Genomic DNA, 22,392 nt, shown 5'->3' with positions numbered 1-22,392 from the left:
TGGAGTAATAATTTAGAAAATTTTCCATCTTTATCCACTTTAATGTAATAATAAAGAGTAATAATTTTGTGGAAAATCAGTTCAGTTTCTCAAGGATAAAATTTTAACTCTAATTTTAAAGGATATTATCGTAATTCAACTTTGAAGGTAGGAACTTCTTACTTTTAGTATATATATATATATATATATATATATATATGATAACTAGTTCACAACTCTTCACGTCATGAATTAGCTTTCGTGATCAAAGTCAGACGAGTTCGTGATCGAATGTATCAGAACTAGTCTTACTTCACCTCATTGCGATAATTGAGTCGGGCGGTTGAGCAGCATTAAGGGCGTTGCAGATTTGGGTGTAACGCTTAGCAAGAAATACCGTTTGTCTCATATTAAAGAGGAAAAGAAATTGTAGATGTGAGAATGCTGAAAATTATCAGTGTGAATACAAAGAAAATCCCATATCTACCCATTTGATATGAAATCTTTGACTTTGATATTCATTGGAGTTGGCCTACCATCTGCTAGCTTGGCCAGTGGTCCCAAGTCAGTCCAGCTGTCCACCAGAATGAAGAATCACCATCACTTATTCTCAGAGAATGAAAGTTGGATCTCCATCATCCTTCTCCAGATATGTGATTGGCCATATCTCCTTTTTTTTTACATAGGATGACTCCAATTACAATACTAGTTTTTCGACATGTGTGTTGCATGTGTATCCCATGTTAGTTAGTACAAATTTTTTAAAACCACACTTAAAATTAAAAAGTTCAAGCTCAATTAGCAAAATGTGAAATAAATAGTACTGCTATATGTGACAGCATAATTTGTTAAACTAAAATGTATATTTAGATGAAATTTTATATTATACAAAGGTCATATATATAGACAAATGATTATATTGTAAAGCAAAGTAATAATATGACAGTGAAAATTGATTGCCTAGAACTTTTCTCTTCCTTCCTCCTCCTATTCTAAATAACAACAACAACATACCCAGTATTATCCTACACCGTAGAATTTGGTGAGGGTAGTGTGTACGCAGACCTTACCCTGTCATGACCCAAACTCCCTCCTTATAACGTCGTGACGGCACATAGTCTCTATGACTAGGTAAGCCTAACAAATTGCGGAAAATAATAAAACGAAAATAAAACTTGGCAACTAACAGCAGTGGATAACTAAGTAACTAGTAACAATGTCGCTCGACATGTACAATAACCAATACCCTATAAATACACAGTCTTCCCAAAATTCGAAACATCGTAAGTCACAAGCTACAGAAGAAAACTAAAATCTTTATACACCAAAGTCTAATAAAAGAAATACGGAAGGTAAATAATATAGGAGAGACTAGAGGGGTCTGCGGACGCGGCAGATATATCTTAAAGTCGCCGTACAGCAGCAAACACTTTCAGCTAGTAGCGGGGCTGATATGAAGTACCTGAATCTGTACACAAAATATGTGCAGAAGAGTAGCATGAGTACACCACAACGGTACCCAGTAAGTTCCAAGCCTAACCTCGGTCGAGTAGTGATAAGGTCAGGTTAGGCCCACTGGTAAATAATAAATAAGGCAGGAGAATATACAGTATAATAAGAGACTAGAATTTAACAAAAGAAAACACAACAAGGCAACAGTACAACACACAGGGGTAAACAACAGGGGATCTCTCGAGATACCGTCTCGTAGTCCCAAAATAAATATACAGGGAGAACTCCCGAGGTACCGCCTCGTAGTCTCAAAAGAAAATATATAGGGAGAACTCCCGATGAACCGCCTCGTAGTCTCAAAAGTAAATGTGCAGGGAGACTCCCGAGGAACCACCTCGTAGTCTCAAAAGTAAATGTACAGGGAGAACTCCCGAGGAACCGCCTCATAGTCTCAAAACTAAACACACAGCTCAAACCGATAAATACAATAGTTAACAACAAGATTTCTACAGTTATACTGATAAAGAATAAGGAAAAACAGGAATCAACTAGGCATGCTTCACAGAGTTCAAATAAGCAGTTAAAGTACCTAGACATGCGATATTAGACTAAACAGGATAACTACACATATTGGAATAGCTCAATTAAGAATGAAAAATAGACTAATACTCATTTAAACGGTATAACTCAAATTAAAGAAAAAATAGGTTACTACTCAATAAAATAAATCGTGTTTTACAACAAATAGCCTGTGTACGTACTCGTCACCTCACGTACACGACGCTCATATATCACAACAGTACCAAATCCTAAGGGGATCTCCCCCACACAAGGTTAGGCAAGCAACTTACCTCGAACCAAGCTCAATCAATCAGTAAGAATGTCTTTTTCTCGATTATCCGACTCTGAATGGCCCAAATCTAACCAAAAGCAATTACATATAATAAATACAACTATAATAGACTAATCTAATTAATGAAATCAAGAGCCGAAATTCGTCCTAAAAAGTCTACCCGGGCCCACATCTCGAAATCGGGTAAAAGTTACAGAATACGAACACTCACTCGACCATGAGTTCACTCATACCAAAATTACCAAAATTCGATACAAATTCGCCACTCAATTCCTCAAATCAACTCACCAAATTCCTAATCTCCAACTCCCAATTTTCACCTTAAATACACATTAACTAGGTTGAAAAATAAATGAAGGAGGAAGATTATTGATCAAAAATAAGCACAAGGGACTTACCTCAAGAAATCCCTCGAAAATGCTCTCAAAAATCGCCCTAAACCGAGTTTGAAAAGTCCAAAATGACAAAAATCGCGAAGCCCTTCGGTTTTAAACACTGCCCAGGCTTCTTGCTTCTGCGGTCACATTAGCCGCTTCTGCGGCACCGCTTCTGCGGTCCGGCCTACGCATCTGCGGAGGCCACTAAGCCACCCAACCGCTTTTGCGGTCATAACCCCGCTTTTGCGGGCCAGCCTCAAACTCCCGCATCAGCTTCTATGACCCTCCATGCGCAAGTGCGAGTTCGCACCTGCGGAACACCCTCCGCATCTGCGCTCCACAACCCCCAGTCCAAACCTTCGCATCTGCGCAACCTGGCCCGCACCTACGAGCTTGCACCTGCGATCAAATCTCCGCAGGTGCGGTTACACTTGCAGAGTCCTGCTTCAGCCATGCACCAAGTCCCGTTTTCGATCCGTTAGCCATCCGTAATCCACCCAAGGCCCCCAGAACCTCAACCAAACATACCAACAAGTCCTAAAATATCATGCGAACTTAGTCAAGCCCTCAAATCACATCAAATAATGCTAAAAATACTAATCACCCTCCAATTCAAACTTAATGAACTTTGAAACTTCAAACTTCTATAACCGATGCCGAAACCTACCAAATCATATCTGATTGACCTCAAATTTTGCACATAAGACATATTCGACATTACGAACCTAATCCAACTTCTGGAATCATAATCCGACCCCGATATCAAAAAGTCCATTACCAGTCAAAATCTCCAAAAATTCGACTTTCACCAATTCAAGCCTAATTTAGCTACAGACCTCCAAATAACATTCCAGATACGCTCCTAAGTCCAAAATCACCCAACGGAGCTAACGGAACCGAGAAACTCCATTGCGGAGTCGTCTTCACACAATTCCAACTACGGTCAAAATTCTAAGACTTAAACTTCTATTTTAGGGACTAAGTGTCCCAATTAACTACGAAATCACAACAACCACCTCTCGGTAAGTCATATCAAAGTTCATGTCCTCGGTCAGCTGAAGCTGCAATGACAACTTCTTATTTGGCCTACCTCTACCTCTTCATAAGCCCTCCAATGTCAACTTCTCACACCTCCTCACCGGGGCGTCTGTGCTCCTCCTCCTCACATGGCCAAACTACCTAAGCCGCGCTTCCCGCATCTTGTCCTCAATAAGGGTCATACCCACCTTATCGCGAATAATCTCATTTCTGATCCTATCTAACCTGGTATGACTACATATCCATCTCAACATCCTCATTTCTTCTACCTTCATCTTCTGGACATGAACGATCTTGACTGGCCAACACTCAACCTCATATAATATCGTTGGTCTGACTACCACTCTGTAGAACTTACCCTTAAGTTTCGGTGACACATTCCTGTCATACAAAACACCGGAAGCGAGTCTCCATTTCACCTATCCCGCCCCAATACGATATATGACATCTTCATCAATCTCCCCATCTCCCTAAATAATAGACCCAAGGTACTTAAAACTCCCTCTCCTAAGGATGACCTGGGAGTCCAGCCTCACCTTCTCTTCCCCTCCCCCTCCCTTGAGTCTCGCCGTTAAACTTACACTCCAAGTATTCTGTCTTGGTCCTGCTCAACTTAAAACCTTTAGATTCCAGGATCTGCCTCCATACCTCTAAATGCGCATTTGTACTGTCTCACGTCTCGTCAATCAATACAATATCATATGCAAATAGCATGCACCACGACACCTCCCCTTGGATGTGGCACGTCAGTACGTCCATCACCAGAGAAAACAAAAAAAGGCTGAGTGTCGAGCGCTGATGCAACCCCATCATAACCGAAAAATGGTCCGAGTCCCCACCCACCATCCTCACCTCGGGTCGTTACTCCATCATACATGTCCTTAATCAACCTAACGTAGGCAACAGGTACACCTATAGCCTCCAAACATCTCCACAAAACCTCCCTCGGAACTTTATCGTACGCCTTTTCTAAGTCGATGAACACCATATGCAAGTCCTTCTTTCTCTCCCTATACTGCTCCATCAATCTTCTAACAAAGTGGATGACTTCTGTAGTCGAACGCCCCAGCATAAACCCAAACTGGTTCTCGAAAATAGACACCCTCCTCCTCACCCTTAGCTCTACCACTCTCTCCCAGACTTTCATAGTATGGATAAGCAGCTTGATACCTCGATAGTTATTGCAATTTTGGATATCACCCTTGTTCTTTTATACATGAACCATCATTATCCACCTCCATTCTTCGAGCATCTTTTTCGTTCTAAAAATGACATCAAATAACCTAGTGAGCCACTCCAAGCCTGCCTTGCCCGCACTCTTCTAAGACTTCACCGGGATTTTATCCGGACCGGTCACTTTGCCCCTGCTCATCTTACACATAGCCCCCTCAACTTCATCAACTCTAATCCGCCTACAATACCCAAAGTCATAACGACTCCCGGAGAGTTCCAAATCACACAGTACAATGCTCATGTCCCCTTCCTCATTCAAGAGTCTATGGAAGTAGGTCTGCCATCTCAGATGGATATGCCCCTAATCTAATAAAACTCTACTTTCTTCGTCCTTGATGCACTTCACTTGGTCCAATTCATGCGCCTTCCTTTCTCGTGCCTTGGCTAACCTGAACAACCTTTTATCCCCACCTCATCCCTCGAGTTCCTCATACAAATGACTAAAAGCTGTAGTTTTGGCCGCTGTAACTTCTAGCTTTGCCTCTTTCTTAGCCAACTTATAATGCTCCCTATTCACCCTCTTCTCTTCCTCGTCTACACTTTTCTCTATCTTTAGATACGCTGCTTTCTTGGTTTCCACTTTTTCTTGCACCTCTCTATTCTACCACCAGTCTCCCTTGTGACCACTAGAGTAACCCTTTGATACCCCTAATACCTCTCTCGTGGCTTCCCTAATACACTGCGCAGTCGTGGTCCACATAGAGCTTTCGTCCCCACTACTCCTCCAAGCCCCCATAGTCACCAGCTTGAACCTCAACTCGTACGCTTTAGCTTCTGTCAAGGCTCCCCACTTGATCCTATGTTGGCTATACATCACCTTTTTCCTCCTCTTCCTCGTGATCTCAAAGTCCGTGACCAGGAGCCTACGAAGGGTTGAGAGATTCTCACTCGGGATGACCTTGCAATCCGTGCAAAGACCTCTATCGAGCTTCCTGCAGAGTAAATAATCAATCTGGGTCTCGGCTACCGAATTTCGGAAGGTGACCAAGTACTCCCTCTTCTTCTGGAAACTTTGAGTTTGCTATCACCAAATCAAATGCTTTAGCAAAGTTCAGAAGAGACGTTCCTCCTCCGTTTCTATCTTCAAAATCAAAGCCACCATGCACATCATCATACCCCCAGACGTCGCTCCAATGTGACCGTTAAAATCTCCTCCTATGAAAAGCTTCTCGGTATGCGGGATACCACGCACCATCTCATCCAAATCCTCTTAGAAACGCCTCTTGACTTCCTCATCCAAGCCTGTTTGGGGTGCGTACGCACTGATTATGTTCAAAGTAAAGCCTCCAACAACTAGCTTAATAGTCATCAGCCTGTCATTCACCTTCCTAACCTCCACCACTAGTTCCCGGAGGTCCTTATCAACCAAGATACCTACCTCGTTCCTGCCCCACCCTCCCAGAATACCAAAGTTTGAAGCTGCCCACATCCTGCGCCTTATCTCCTACCCACCTAGTCTCTTGTACATAAGCGATATTAATTTTTCTTTTCTCGAGAATCTTCGCTAACTCTACAGATTTTTCAGTCAAAGTTCCTATGTTCCAAGACCCCACTCTCAGCCTACTAGCTCCCTTAGCCCTCTTACCCCCCGCACCCCTTCCCCCGCGCTGACACCCTCGAGGACAAGACCTTACCCTAACATCATTCACCAAAGCCAATATAATCTAGGAGTCACTATGCAAGCACTATCCCAAAAACAAGCGCCAAAAATAAAATGAATTACCGAAATATAATCTACTATTAAAGATTGCAAAACAGGTAAAGAAATAAAATAAAGGAACTAACGAGAACTATAATATACAACTAAAGGTTAGACAAACAGTTGAAGAAATAAAACAAAGGAACTATAATCTACAACTAAAAGATAGAAAATAGGTGAAAAAATATAATACAAGAGCTAAAGGGAGTTATAATCTACAACTAAAGGTCACAAAGAAAATGTACAATAAAGATTCAAAATAAAGATGTAAACAAGTGAATAACAATATAAACAAATAGGCAAAGCCATCACTAATGCAATTAATTTGACAATGTTAGAGCAAATACTAACTAAAGATTCAAGAACAAAATAGGCAGGCAAGGAGATACAATTACGCTAAAATATCAAACTATTAAAATATTAAGACAAGATAGGAACAATAGAACCTGACCCTTGACGTTAACGGAAATCTGGCCGGCGGTGGAAAATCCCCTATTGCTGAGAACTTCTCTCCTTCACCAAATAGAAGAAACTGTTGCTACAATTCAAGACTTGGGCTTGTTTAACTTTGATTGGATGTACACCCACCTTCAGGACCCCTTGTTCTTTAGTTTGGAACTGATCGCTCTACTATTGTTCTTGGGACGTCTTCGAATACCGAGTCTTTCAAGGAATCGATGGAGTTTCTATTTCAAGGATTTTGATTTATGGGGATTCGGAGAGGTTGGTGTTTCAGATTTAAGATGGATCAAGAATCTGCAGTAGTTGAACTTGAGAGAGAATGAGAAAAACTTGCAATTGGGTAAAAAGTTCAAATATGAGCTTTTCTTTCTACTTTTGACTGTCGCCGGAATTTTTCAGCAACGAATCGCCGGAATTTTTCAAACCAATATTTTCGATGGCGGCAAGTCGAAAACTAAAAGGGCCTTATAAGCAAAACCTTGAAATTTCTAACCAATTCAAAAAAACCTCCTTGAATTTGAATTATTAGATGAGATTAACCTACCTCCACAACTCAAAACTCAAAATTCAAAATCTGAATTACCAAGTAAGCAAAAAATCTATTCTAAACAAAAGAGTTTGTTTTTGTTTCCCTTCCAGTATCATTAAAACATTTACGAGCAAAGAAATTAAGTAAACAAGGTTCTACATCTTAGATAGGAGGGTAAATTAAGCAAGGCACTTGATATGGATATCAATAGTGGAGAGAATAAAAGCTAATCCATAAAAGCGATGTACTCTAATTTATTGATGTTGTGCTTTTTTTATTATTTTATCTCTTGAAATAATAGTAGAATATTTAATTTTTGATCACTAAATACAAGCACGTAAATAGACAAGAAGTGTTTGATAATACCATAAATGAAAAGAACCAACATGGATTTAAAAATTACAACTATTTGTCTTTGAAATATTCGAAATCACAATGAGAATGTTCTTAAGAAATTTAGAGCAGGCCAAAGAACAAAGGGGCAAAGAGGTTTAAAACCTCAATAACGTATTAAAGTTTAAGTAGCCCTTTATTTGAAATCTTATGCACGGTCTATAAATATCTATCTTCCCCCAAACAAATTTGCTATATAGAGCCAAAATGTAGTTCTTTTTATCATCTATGTTTTCAGGCGTTTCCCTACTCCAACTCCAACTCCAATCCCCGCAAAATACCTCCAGCGAAAGATAAGAAAAGTGCTCAATTTAGCATATTGTATGATGTTATATATCAAGTCAAAAGGAAAAAATATAAATAATGCAATAAAATCAAACAAACTTGCCAAAACAACGTAAAATTACATAGATCTGTTACACCTCGAACAAAATCCTACCTCTTGAATCCAACTCCATGGATCTAAAATCAGCAAACTTGTATGTGGAAAGTGGCAAGAATTAAAAAAAAAAGAAGAAGAGTAAGACACCAATAATCCTAATTCAGCGATCTTGTACTCCAGAGTTGTGCCATATAAGTTGGAGCACCATGGGAATCAAATTTGATTCTTTAATATTTTAGACCTTTGCATGACTCCTCGTTAAATTACATGGAGTAATTGATACATTGACACAATGTCTCTTTATTTGCTATAACGTTATGGGTGTTTAATTTGAACTTAATGTATAACCGGTAAAGTTTACTTTACATCTAGAAGAGTATAAAAATAACAAAGAAGTGCAAGAGTTTCAATTGCATTATTACATTAGCTTAGTTGAGAATACAAAAAGATTTCGCAAGTTACAAGGGACATCTCATGCGTACATTGCATTTTATGTTTTCATTATTTATTCATATAATAAAGAGTAGTAGAAAATTATTGGAATACTAATTGATTGTAAGGGCAAAGTAAATTTGTAAATCAACTTTTGACTTAAAGTTAATTAACCTAATTAATTAATTGCTCCACATAAAGTTAGTTCAAATAAATCATTAAGTAAAGGGTAATTTGGTCATTCAGCTTTTGAAGGATATTTTAGTCTTTTAACTTTGACTTAGGATCTTCACACTTATAATATAGTATGATTTGGCAGTCAAAATTTTACTCAACAAGTAGTTGTTAGTTCTAAAATTCCACCACATTTTGGCGGCAAAAGCATTACAAAAATCTTGGATGGATCTAAATCCTACCTCTCCTTCAGAAGTTGGGTAGAATAAATCAGACCACTTCATCCAATGAAATTATGTTTGTCCTCCAATTTTTCCAGAAAAAATTAGCCATAATTTTCTTTATTTGTTTAATGAAAGTTTTAGGTGAAGATAGCACTGACAGCTAATGAAGAGGCGGTGCTTGCAACTAGTGGTAGCAAAATGGATAAGAGAAAACAGTTATCTACCCATATTATTTATTAAAAAATAGGTTTGATAATGAACTTTTTAAAAATGGGTCAATTATGGATAAGAACCATATCATCCATTTAGAAAATAGATGACTAATGGGTTTAATTTTTACATTTATAAAGCCTCAAATTCGGGATTCCTCAAGTTTGTGGGGCTAGAAATTCTCCCAAAAGCGAGCATGTTCAATAAACAATGGATAATATGGATATCGATATTATCCGACGGTTAACTCATTTTTTTATCCGTATTAAACGTGGGTGGGGTCAGATAATTTATCAGTTTTTGCATTTTCCATTTTTGACCGCCCATATCCAACTCGACCCACCCGTTTGTCACCCCTACTTGCAATATAAATTTGACAAGAGTAGCTTTACCACCATAATAAAGCATTTTCCCTTGCCAACCTTGTAATCTTGCAACTACCTTTGCCACATATTGTTAAAGTACACAACCTTTTTTCTTCCAACATATATAGGACACCCAAGGTATTGCATAGGGAATTCTGAAGCCGTGACACCAGTAATTCTGCCCACCTCTGCAATTGTATCATTGGAAGAATTTGGATGCATAAAGAAACCTGACTTTTGCTTATTTACCAATTGGCGTGTGCATTGTTCATATATTTTCAAATTAGCCATCATCATCATCAAATATTTTGGATCATCAGAGGAGAACAAGGCAGTATCATCCACATAGGATATATAAGTAATAATAGTCCCTTTCCTATCAAAAATATTAGGAATAAATCTAGCATTTACTAAATTGTCTATCAATCTTGAAAGAAGTTTAGCTCCTATGACAAATAATGAGGGTGATAAAGGGCCCACCCTGCTTGATTCCTCTGGTTGACTTAAAGAAACCATATCTACCCCTATTTATGTTCACCGAGTACCATACATTTGAGAGGGTCCTCCATACTTTGTCTATCCATACTTCATTGAATCTAAGTTGTCTAAGTACTTGGCATAGATAGTCCCATTCAACTCTGTCATAAGCCTTTGTCATATCAAGCTTCAATACTATATTTTCATGCTGCTTAGGTTTTCTAATGATATCTACCATCTCCTAAGTCAACATAATATTTTTTTGTGATTGATCTCCCTTTAATAAAGTATGTTTGGTTAGGAGATATCAACTTCTGCATCAATGGGGCTAGTCTCTAATTCAACGACTTTGAGATGATCTTGTAGGTGAAATTACTCAGACTTATTGGTTTGAGTTCACTAAACTGTTGTGGGCACCCCACCTTAAGTATGAGTACAAGGCATAAATGTGTGAATGCCTTTGGTAATTCAGTATCTGCAAAAAAAATCAAGTATCATTAGTAAAAGATCATTCTTGATGATCTCCTAACTAGAATGATAGAAATATCCAGACATTCCATCAGGTCCTGGCGCACTATGGTTGCTCATCGACATCACCACCTCCCTTATTTCCTCTATTGTAGGGATAGCATTCAGTGACAAATTCTCTTCACTCTCTATAATTGTAACGATCCGGCCGGTCGTTTTGAGTATTATAACTCTGTTTCCCCCATTTACTGCTCAATTTATGTTGTACATTTGTTATGTAACTTGTCGGGGATAATTGGTTCGGGTCCGATGAGGTTTTTGAATGATTTGGAACACCTGGTTCCAAGGTTTCGAAATTTAGTTAAAAAGGTTGACCAGATGTTGACGTATGTGTAGTGACCCGTAGAATTTTTGCTAAGAAAATTAAAGTTTTGTGGTATCGAGGTAGATCAATTAGTATAAAGGTTGGCTGGGATTTATATTTGCGAGATTATTCGTCTGCATAGTGTGCCGGTGTCCATCATTTCAGATCGGGGCACACAGTTTACATCACAGATTTGGAGAGCAGTGCAGCGAGAATTGGGCACACAGGTTCAGTTAAGTACAACATTTCACCCTCAGACGGACGGACAGTCCGAGCGCATTATTCGGATATTGGAGGATATATTACGCGCTTGTGTCATTGATTTTGGGGGTTCTTGGGATCAATTTCTGGCACTCGCGGAGTTTGTTTACAATAATAGCTATCAGTCAAGCATTCAGATAGCTCCGTATGAAGCGTTATATGGGAGACGGTGTCGATCTCCGGTGGGTTGGTTTGAGCCGAGTGAGGTTAGAATATTGGGTACTGACTTGGTTTAGGATGCTTTAGAGAAGGTCAAAGTAATTCAAGAACGGCTTCGCACGACACAATCTAGACAGAAGAGTTATGCCGACAGGAAGGTTCGTGATGTTGTTCACATGGTTGGGGAGAAGGTTCTGCTCAAGATTTCACCTATGAAGGGTGTGTTGAGGTTCGAGAGGAAGTACAAGTTGATCCCTCGGTATATTACACCTTTTGAGATACTTAAGAAAATTGGAGAGGTGGCTTATGAACTTGCTTTGCCACCTAGTCTATCAGGTGTTCATCCAGTGTTCCATGTATCCATGCTCAGAAAGTATGTCGGAGATCCGTCTCACATTCTGGATTTCAGTATAGTGCAGCTGGACGGTAATTTGACTTATGATGTAGAGCCGGTGGCTACTTTAGACCGGCAGGTTCAAAAGCTGAGGTCCAAGAACATAGCATCCGTGAAGGTGCAGTGGAGAGGCCAGCCATTCAGAGAAGCTACTTGGGAGATTGAGCAGGAGATGCGGAGTAAATACCCACACTTATTTGAGACTCTAGGTAATATTCTAAACCCGTTCGAGGACAAATGTTTGTTTAAGAGGGGGAGAATGTAACGACCCGGCCGGTTATTTTGAGTATTATAACTCTATTTCCCCATTTACTGCTCAATTTATGCTTTACATTTGTTATGTGACTTGTCAGGGATAATTGGTTCAGGTCCGGTGAGGTTTTTGAATAATTTGGAACACCTAGTTCCAAGGTTTCGAAATTTAATTGAAAAGGTTGACCAGATGTTGACGTATGTGTAGTGACCTGGAGAAGTTTTGCTAAGGAAATTAAGGTTTTGTGGTGTCGAGGTAGATCAATTAGTACAGGGTGTAGTATGAGTACAACCAACTCGCAAGCTCGCCGCGGCTCAGACGTTTTGGGTTGAACAATGTACAGGAAAGTAAAGGAAATTTTTTGGCGGAAAAACGTATTTTTGCGGTCCATTATGCGATCGCATAATCACTCTGCGGGCCGCATAATGGCTGCAGAAGTGAGGCAGAAGAGGGCCATTTTGGATGAAATTAGTGACCGCATACACAGACAGATGTTTGCCAGTGTGGGGCACTGATTATGTGACTGATATGCGGTCTGCATAACCATTATGCGACCGCAGAACCTGTTCCCGGGAAGGTTAACCAGATGTTGACGTATGTGTAGTGACCCGGAGAAGTTTTGCTAAGGAAATTAAGGTTTTGTGGTGTCGAGGTAGATCAATTATTATAGGGTGTAGTATGAGTACAACCAACTCGCAAGCTCGCCGCGGCTCGGACCTTTTGGGTTGAACAATGTACCGGAAAGTAATGGAAATCTTTTGGCGGAAAAACGCATTTATGCGGTCCATTATGCGACCGCATAATCACTCTGCGGGCCGCATAATGGTCGTAGAAGTGAGGCAGAAGAGGGCCAGTTTGGATAAAATTTGCGGTCGACTATGCGACCGCATATCTGTTCTGCGGTCGCATAGTGACCGCATACACAGACAAATATTTGCCAGTATTGGGCACCGATTATGCGACTGATATGCGGTCTGCATAACCATTATGCGGTCGCATATGCGACCGCAGAACCTGTTCCGGGGCTTCATTTTTCTATTTTTATAAACCCGATCCCATTCTTATAAAACACTATTGGTGGTCATTTTGAAGGGTTTCATCTGATATTTTAGAGAGAGATGAGAGCATTTTAGAGAGCGAAAGTGAAGACTTAGTCATTTATCCATCAATTCTTGTTCAAGGTTTGAAGATTTCACAAGGATCTTGCTAGGGCTTCAAAGAGGTAAGAATTTCTTTCCTCAATTATTCAATTTCGGGTTTTGAGTAAAGATGAGTGATTAATAGTATGATTCTTGGGTGTAAGAGTATTATGTATACATACCAATAAGGTTGTGGAAAGATTGTTAAGTTCAAATAGGTAAAGATTGGGTTGAAAATGGTAGAAATCTTCATAGACTTTAATTGAAAATTTGAGGTTCGAGTTGATGTCGGATTTTGATAAAATTTATATGGTTAGACTCGTGGTTGGATGCGGGTTCATATTCTGTAACTTTTATCGGGTTTCGAGACATGGTCCCCACGGACAATTTTTGAGTTAATTTCGGATTTTATTGGAGACATTATTATTTACTTATGGAATTAATTACAATAATTGGTATTGACTGAATCGAATTAATTGTGGCTAGATACGAGGCTTTCGGAGACCAATTCTCGTGGAAAGGGCATAGCGAAATAAAGAATTACACGGGTTGAGGTAAGTAACAGTTTTAAATCTGGTCCTGAGGGCATGAAACATCGAATTTTGTGTCACGTAATTATTTTGGAGGTGACGCACATGCTAAGTGACGGGCGTGCGGGCATGCACCGAGGGGATTGTGACTTGGTCCGTCCCGTGGAAACTGTATAGTTGAATAATTTATTGTTAGCTATATGCTCTCTATGTGTTGAAGAAATTTGACTATAAATCATGTTAGAAATCATGCTTAGGCTATGTTATAGTACTGTTAGGACCCGCAGAGGTCGCGTACTTGTTGAATTATTTGCTAATTGCTGTCTTCTACTCAGTCATGATTTTTCTTGCGTATTATACCTCAGTCTTTCTGGATATTTATTGATACACTATGTTATCTTTGTTTAGTTTGATCTTTGTGATTTCTAAGAGCCCGAGAAGACTAGAGAGGTTGAGGACTGAGTAAGGCCGAGGGCCTGTCGGTGAGGTAAGGATATTATGGCACGTGAGTTGTCTGTGCAGGATATTATAGCACGTGTGTTGTCCGTGTAGCACGTGAGTTGTCCATGCAAATTATGGCGCTTGGGCTGTAGGAGCCCCTCCGGAGTCTGTACACCCCCAGTAAGCGCGTGTACCCATTGAGTGTGAGTGTTGAGGGCTGAGAGGCGAGCGATTGAACTGTTGCCCTGAGAGGATGTATTTGCTTTTCATTTGTTGTTGCACTTAGTTGCTATATGTAATTGTTGTAAAATTTTCTAAAAGATTTTATATCCGGATTACATGAAATTGAATTGTATAAAAATTGATTTGATTTAAACTGCCAGATTTGAAAGCATGTTTATTCTTTACTAGAATTACTGAAAGTGAACTATAACTGTGAAGCTCGTCACTATCTTCAGTTCCTTAGTTATTATTGTTACTTGCTGAGTTGGTTGTACTCATACTACACTCTGTACTTCATGTGCAAATTCAGGTATTTTCGGACATAGAGGGTGTTGATTCTTTCGTACAGTTGATTTTTCGGAGATTCAGAGGTAGCAGCCGTGTTTCGCAGACCTTGCCTCTCCTTTCCTATCTCCTTATTTACATTATTTAGTCTCAGAATGTTATTGACCGTATTTTTCAGACTTGTATTCATATTAGATGCTCATGTACTCAGTGACAACAGGTTTTTGGGAGTGTTCGTATCAGTATTTGTGGGATTTTGTATTATTTTTAAATTATTGTATTTTCAAACTTAAAGAGAAATTATGGTTTATGGAGATTATCGGCTTGCCTAGTATTGAGATACGAGCCATCACGACAGGTTGGGATTTTGGGTCGTGACAATAATCTTTGATAGTAGGTTCACTGGTGATAGGTCTCTATTTTGTATTTCCTGAGAAAATTATTTTTGAAAAACTTCCACAGCTTCATTGGCTATATCTTCCTCTCCTTCAATCCAGTTGCCATCCCCCTTCCTTATTTTCTTAAGAGAAAGTCTCTTATTCCTTCCCTTAACAACTAAATGAAAAAAATTGATCATATTAAAGAAATAATAGATAATATGGATATTCATATTATCCGATGGTTAACCCATTTATTATCCGTATTAAATGTGGGTGAGGTCGAATAATTTATCCATTTTTACGTTACCCGTTTCTGACCTGCCCATATCCGACCCGACCCGCCCATTTGTCATCTCTACTTACAACACATTTTTAACAAGAGTAGCTTTACCACCATAAGAAAGCATTTTTCTTGTCAGCCTTGTAATCTTGAAGCTACATTTGACACCATATTGTTAAAGTACATAACCTTTTTCCTTCCAATATAAATAGGACACCCAAGGTATTTCATAGGGAATTCTGAAGCCGTGACACCAGTGATTCTTTCCACCTCTGCAATTGCAACATCGAGAGAATTTGAATGTGTAAAGAAACCTGACTTCTGTTTATTTACTAATTAGCGTGAGCATTGTTCATAGATTTTCAAATTAACCATCATCATCTTCAAAGATTCTAGATCATCGGAGGAGAACAAAACAGTATCATCCACATAGTATAAATGAGTAATAAAAGGCTCTTTCCTATCAACAACATAAGGAATAAATCCACCATTTACTAAACTAACTATCAATATTGAAAGAGGTTTAGCTCCTATGACAAATAATGAGGGTGATAAAGGGCCCACCTGCTTGATTCCTCTGGTTGACTTAAAGAAACCATATCTACCCCTATTTATATTCACTGAGTACCATACATTTGACAGGGTCCTCCATACTCTGTCTATCCATAGTTCATTGAATCTAAGTTGTCTAAGTACTTGGCATAGATAGTCCCATTCAACTCTGTCATAAGCCTTTGTCATGTTAAGCTTCAGTACTACATTTCCATGCTGCTTAGGCTTTCTGATGCTATATACTATCTCATAAGTCAACATAATATTTTTATTGATTGATCTCCCTTTTAATAAAGCCTGTTTGGTTAGGAAAGATCATTTTCTGCATCAATGGGGCCAGTCTCTGATTCAACAACTTTGAGATGATCTTACAGGTGAAGTTACTTAGACTTATTGGTCTGAGTTCACTAAACTGCTGTGGGCACTCCACCTTAAGTATGAGTACAAGGCATGTATGTGTGAATGCCTTTGGTAATTCAGTACCTGCAAAAAAATTAAGTATCATTAGTAAAATATCATTCTTGATGATCTCCAAACAAGAATGATAGAACTTTTCAGACATTCCATCAGGTCCTATTGCACTATGGCTGCTCATCGACATCACCACATCCCATATTTCCTCTATCGTAGGGATAACATTCTGTGCCAAATTATCTCCACTCCCTATAATAATTGGTAGTAGGTTCACTAGTAATAGGTCTCTATTATGTATTTCCTGAGAAACTTATTTCTGAAAAATTTCCACAGCTTCATTGGCTATGTCTTCCCCTCAATCAATTTAATTTCCATCCTCCTTCCTTATTTTCTTGAGAGAAATTCTCTTCTTCCTTCCCTTAACAATTGAATGAAAAAAATTGGAATAGACTTCACCCTCTACAAACCATCTGATCCCAGCTTTCTGTTTCCAATAATTCTCATCTTTCTTTACTACTCTAATCAGTTTTACATTAACCTGGTTAAGAGCAGTTCTATAGTATTCAGAGTTATCAGCAATGGATATAGCCTCTAGGTCTGCTACCCTATCTTCTAGCTCCTTTAATTTATCAAAAAGGTTACCAATAGAGTTTCTACACCACTCATATATCCTCTTTGACGTATTCTTTAGTTTCAAATAAAATCTCCACAATGGAGAGCCATTAATCTCCTCATTCCATACTTGTTCCACCACCTCCATGAAGTCAGGTTCATTAACCCAAAAGTCCAAGAATTTAAAATATTTAATAGGTTCCTTACTCTTGGAAATCACTTTGATGAATAGAGGGAAATGATATTCAAAACCAGTTCTAACTAAGTGTGAGACATTTGTAGTAGCAAACTGATTCATCCATTCTTGATTCACCAGCACTCTATCCAATCTCTTCCAAACTCTCCTATTTGACTCCATCCATTACACCAAATAAAATTGGAGCCAGTATACCTAGCATCCATCCAGTCACAATCTATGATACACTGTAAAAAGGCTATACGTTTAGCCATTCTATGTGAACTTTCTCCCATTTTTCTATAGGATAAAGAATGCAGTTAAAGTCTCCAGCCACAATCCAGGATATCTTATATGTATCAAAAATAAGCTTAAGACTATCCCATAGGAATTCTCTCTCACTTCCTTAACATTTATCATAAACAAATGACATCAAAAGGGAACTTCCATCCACTGTCACTTCACATGTAACTTGTTGCTCATCAGACTGCACCACCTGACATACCACTAGTTCATCCCAAAATACCCATATCTAACTATTAACATTGGATAATGTATTTTCATAACCCAACATTCTTTTGTATTTTTTCAGTTTATCAACCTTGTAGAAAAGTTTTGATATTGCAATAATTGGAAATTTCTAGCTTCTAATCATTTGTCTAAGTCTCTCAAGGGCACCCCATAGATTTTATGCTCCTACAATTCCAAAAAGGAGACTTAATCATGATAAACTTATTCAGAGAGTTTTTGACCTTGTGATAAGCTCACAGGGTGTTTGTTGGATTGCCTGCCACCCCTTCCTCTTTTTGAACCAGTACCTCTCTTTGGATTTGATCTGTCTCTAGGTGGCGGATGAGCCTTGCCAAGTATTTCATCCACTACCATGTCAAAGTTTTCATTTGGGTTAGTTTGAGGAGAAAAAGCTTAAATAAGTGACTCCATATTCTCATCACTATCTTCGCTATTGCCTTCACTCTTATCCTCATTGTCAACACTAGCATAGTCACCACTATCTTCTGAGCTTTCACCATCCTCAAAATCGGCCTCTTTTGCACTATCCTCTTCATCCTCAAACGATTCAGACAGTTCTCCTGGACTCTCCTTGTCAATCTCAAGTTTCTTCTGTGAGGTCTCCAAGTTGGTTCCACATATTAACTTGTTGAAAGCATTTTGCACTTGTCCAGGATCAATAACATGAGATGTGGTCGCTTCCTCCCTTTGTCTACTTAGCCTCTCCTTTACAAATGAGGTCTTCTTATTGTTATCATTTTGCTTTATACCTGTTCCAACATTGTTTTTCTCCATAAGAGTAGTAGGTGTTGTGTTTCTACCCTTCACGTATCTTGCTAATTCCGTAAGAGTCATTTCAGGTGATTCAGAAACTATTTTCTCTAATGTAGCTTGCTCTTCCCTAGTGTTCATTGACTTGTCTACCTCCTGATCTTCCTTCACCATCCTCAACTTTTCTATTTTATTGCCCACTATCTCTTGTCTAGAAATATTTGTATTTGCCTCTACTTCCTCATTTTGTATATTTGACACTTGTTGTTCTTGCCATTTGACTTGTTTCTTTCCTTGTTTATTCTCTTTTGTTTTTTCTGCTTATTTGGATTCTTTGTGGATATCTTCTCCTGATTTTCCATAATTTCCCTAACCCTGAATGTCTCATTCACCTCCTCTAGAATTTTATCAATTCCTTTACCCTTGCCTGGAACTTCTACTATACTTTTTTCTGAATGTGTGATGCTTGGTTCCTTGAAAACTACCCCATTACTCTTCCTGCTATTGTGTTTGTTAGTTTGTGTGACATGTGGTTTGCTAGTGGTTACTTATGGTTTTGCTTTTGTTGGATTATCTCTTGTTCTCCTTCTTCTGGTTACACTCTGAAAATCATCCCCCATCTCTGTGAGGAAAATCATCCCCCATCTCTGTGAGATTGGCACTTACCTGCTTTTCTTCCACTTGAGCTTTGTTCCTCTAATCCCTTATTTTATTTCTACACTGACTTTTCAAATGGCCCTGCATGAAGCAATATTGACAATAGCTAGGGGCACCCTAATATTCAATCTTCATCAATACCCCACATTCCTTGCCATCTAAAGTGTTGAATCCAATCCATAACTCATTTAACTTTGGTTTTAGCAAGTCAATTTCAAATTTGATCTTAGTCACATTTCCTCTAGACTAGGAATATGTGGCCATATCAGGAGCTACAACATTCCAAATTGCAATTACCATTCTAGAAACAACGTCCCACCTGAATAGATGCCATGGCAGCTGATGTGTTAAGATTCAAACTAGAACAATAGATGTTTCCACTTCTGGCCTAAAATCTAGGGTCTATTTCATGATTTTCATTGGGGCTATTCCAATATTCACAAATGATCGAGTTCCCACATGAGTAAAATCAACTTCATTATCAAAATCCAGATACACATGTTGATGATCAAAATGTGAAATTTTAACAGTTCCCCTAAGCTGAAATTGACTAACAAACTCTTTCCTTAAGTCTTCCATCGTTGGTTTTCCCCTATAAAGCTTCCCAATAATTGTAAATTTACAATCTTGAGCAAGATTCACAAAGTAATCCCTAACAATGAAAAAGACAGTTGTTTTTCCAAGATGCATACCATGTTTGATTGAAACTGGGGTTTTACCTGAATTCCCAATTGCCAACTTTGCCTGAACAGCAGCCGTAAGAGATGGTTTGGAAGTACCTGGATTATTTTGTCTATTCATAGTTGTGGTAGGTATTCTAATCCCAACACCATGTGGATTCATAGATATTTCACTCTGGCATTGATTTGATGCTGGCCTAGTCGGATTAGCACCCATCTGTTCATTCCTATTTGGAGCCTCTGATGCATTTGCCTTCTTATTGTGATTAATCTTATCAAAGTTTGATGATACCTTTGGGAAATTCTGAACTGAACTCTTACTATTGTGGTTAGTCTTTGCTTCTTGAGAATTTGGAACTTCATCTTCCATCTTCGATTGCCCAGAAGTCTCTTGTTCTGGTGTTTTAGAATCATCGTCGCTGTTATTGTTTTCCAGATGTACCTCTAACTGAGAACTAGTGGATTTCTCCACTTCCTTCATGAATTTGGGGTTTCCAGATTTGGTGATCAGAAGAAATTTAGGGGTGGTGGTAGGTGGGTTTAGGCTACGTGTCGATGTGGGAATTGGTTTTAGGTTAGTTGTCGCTTTTTCACTAGGTGCGGGCTTTGATAGATCTGGTGGGTCCTGAGGTGGTTTGTCATTGGGCTGGGTCATAGTGAGAGAAAATCTAGAGAAAAGGGAGAGAAAATCTTTTGTTTTTCTGATCTGCAATTCCCTCTATCATCAATTTCCAGTTAATGTGATACCAATTTCTCTGTTAACTTTTGCATTTTGATCTTTTCCTAGTGGATTTCAGAATAGTACTGTAACGCGAGCTAGGCATAGTACCTGTTTAAGCAATGTATACATTTCTATTATCGAGATGATTCTCTCCCTCTCTAGACTGCCTGCTTAGTTACTATTGCAAGGAATTGTCCTAACATGATCTGATTTTATTCGTGTATAATCAAGCCTCAAACTCCTGATTACTTAACCATTAGACCACTTGATGATGGTATTGGGGAAATTGTGCAACACTGCAAGGAATTGCGTCAACTTTGGCTTTCTGGACTCATTATAGATTGTATGTTTGAGTACATTGGGTCCATGCTAAGAAGTTAAAGATGCTTCCATAGCTTTTGCTGGGGATAATGGTCTAGGCCTCCACTACGTGCTCTCTGCTTTTTAAAGCCTCAGTAAGTTGGTTGGAGATCAAATATTGCTTCTTTCGCACTGAGGCTATGTTGGCCAATCCTACAAAGCTGGAGACTATGGTTCAGTAAGTTTTGGAGCATGTAAGCGGCTAGGTCATAAGTTACCAGAGCTTAATGTTGAAGTTATAGATGAGAGGGGTGATCTGTAAATGAGACCAGAAAGTTGTGCTATCAATAAACTTTACATATATAGGACAATGGCAGGACGGAGGTTCGACGCCCCTAACTTGAAAGTACAAGAGGGGGTGAATTGTAAAAATTCTTTAGTCGACTAACTTTGTTCTTAGTTGACTACCAAGGTTCTGCAGATAAATGTTAGTACAACAAATAAAAGTAACAGACAGTAATAAAAATAAATAGGAGAGACAAAGATTTTTATACTAGTTCGTGTACCGATGTGGAACCTACATCCAGTTCCCTTGGGTCACAAGGGTTCTTTTAGATCTTCAATCGAATAGTTACAAATGTTGTTTTCTTCACGTTTACCACAAATGAGTTACAAATGAATTCTTGACACAACCTTTCAATCAATTTCTTTTTTCTCTCTATCTTTTGAGACACTAGTAAGCTTAGGAATACAATATTTTGTAAGAAATAGAAAGATTGTAAACTTATATGAAAGCTGAGTAAAATCCCAAGTCCTTTCTTCTCTTCTTATATAGAGCTTGATGAGGTTATTGGTTCCTTTCTCTATGATTTTTGAAAATCGTTGATTATATGATTTTCCTTTTGAATTAATGTATTCTAAGAGTAGGACCCAAGGGTTGCCTCTTGAATCCAGCACACGAAGCAAGGCCAGATTCATCCTTAGTTAATATGTGGAATCTGCCTTGAACTTCTTTCCAATCATTGAAGTTGAGTCTTCCGTTGATTTTGCATAATTGGTTGATTCCCTTTCCTTCCTTGATAGTCTTCCATCTATTTTGCATAGTTGATTGATTCACTTTCCTTCCTTATTTCATGATGTACGCACTTGATAGAAGGATTTGAATATGATAGTTGTCATTGGACCTTCCTTTGTTTCTTTCCTACTCTGATGCACTTTCCTTCTTGTGATTTGAATAGTTAACATGAACACGTGGTAGATACATTAGTAGAGAGTGTTTAACTTTTATTTTGAGTCATCGTTGAAATTTAAAACATAACAATCTCCCTCTTTTTGATGATGACAATAAACAAAAGAGTTTCAAGGATTTTGTAACACTTTCCTTCACATTGTATCCTTTTATATGTTGTGCTCCGCCGTCTTCATGCTCCACATGTCTTGCGCCCCCTATCTTTATACTCCTTTTCTTCTCCCCCTTTGATATCAATAAAAAAGAACAAGAAAAGATACATAGAAAATGACAGATAATGACATAAAATAACAATC

The 22,392-nt window shown here is 38.6% G+C and overlaps 1 protein-coding gene, 1 long non-coding RNA gene and 1 pseudogene across 5 annotated transcripts; 1 reads left to right on the top strand and 2 right to left on the bottom strand.

Moving 5' to 3' along the window:
- Window positions 1-823: 823 nt before the first annotated feature.
- Window positions 824-8,320, bottom strand: LOC142172869 (uncharacterized). Its single transcript, XR_012701927.1, has 2 exons — window positions 7,083-8,320; window positions 824-1,447 (listed from the first exon to the last, which is right to left on the bottom strand). It is a non-coding gene; the product is annotated as an uncharacterized LOC142172869 (long non-coding RNA).
- Window positions 8,321-15,862: 7,542 nt separating this feature from the next.
- On the bottom strand, window positions 15,863-20,631 carry LOC107796643 (uncharacterized). 4 transcript variants are annotated; one of them, XR_001650449.2, is made up of 2 exons: window positions 17,961-19,832; window positions 15,863-16,490 (listed from the first exon to the last, which is right to left on the bottom strand). XR_001650449.2 is itself a non-coding variant. In XM_016619434.2 (2 exons), the coding sequence occupies exons 1-2, from the start codon at window positions 20,479-20,481 to the stop codon at window positions 16,276-16,278; spliced, it is 858 nt and encodes a 285-aa protein (XP_016474920.1). In that variant the 5' UTR covers window positions 20,482-20,631; the 3' UTR covers window positions 15,863-16,275. The 4 variants fall into 4 exon arrangements, 3 of the variants coding, with proteins under 3 accessions (XP_016474920.1, XP_016474922.1, XP_016474921.1); XM_016619434.2 differs by lacking the exon at window positions 17,961-19,832 and adding an exon at window positions 19,839-20,631; XM_016619436.2 differs by lacking the exon at window positions 17,961-19,832 and adding an exon at window positions 19,926-20,631.
- A 78-nt stretch (window positions 20,632-20,709) lies between these two features.
- LOC142172422 (protein TRANSPORT INHIBITOR RESPONSE 1-like) lies at window positions 20,710-21,527 on the top strand (annotated as a pseudogene).
- The last annotated feature ends 865 nt before the right edge of the window (window positions 21,528-22,392 follow it).

Source organism: Nicotiana tabacum, chromosome 18 (assembly GCF_000715075.1).
Source record: "Nicotiana tabacum cultivar K326 chromosome 18, ASM71507v2, whole genome shotgun sequence".
In the NCBI taxonomy this organism is placed as follows: domain Eukaryota; kingdom Viridiplantae; phylum Streptophyta; class Magnoliopsida; order Solanales; family Solanaceae; genus Nicotiana; species Nicotiana tabacum.
This window is presented reverse-complemented; position numbering and strand designations above follow the sequence as displayed.

Coding starts and splice junctions, on each gene's coding strand:
- LOC107796643 (XM_016619434.2), bottom strand. CDS start 20,481: ATGACCCAGCCCAATGACAAACCACCTCAGGACCCACCAGATCTATCA. Junction 16,491..19,838: donor CCCAGTTTCAATCAAACATG/GTATGCATCTTG, acceptor ATTTTTTTGCAG/GTACTGAATTACCAAAGGCA.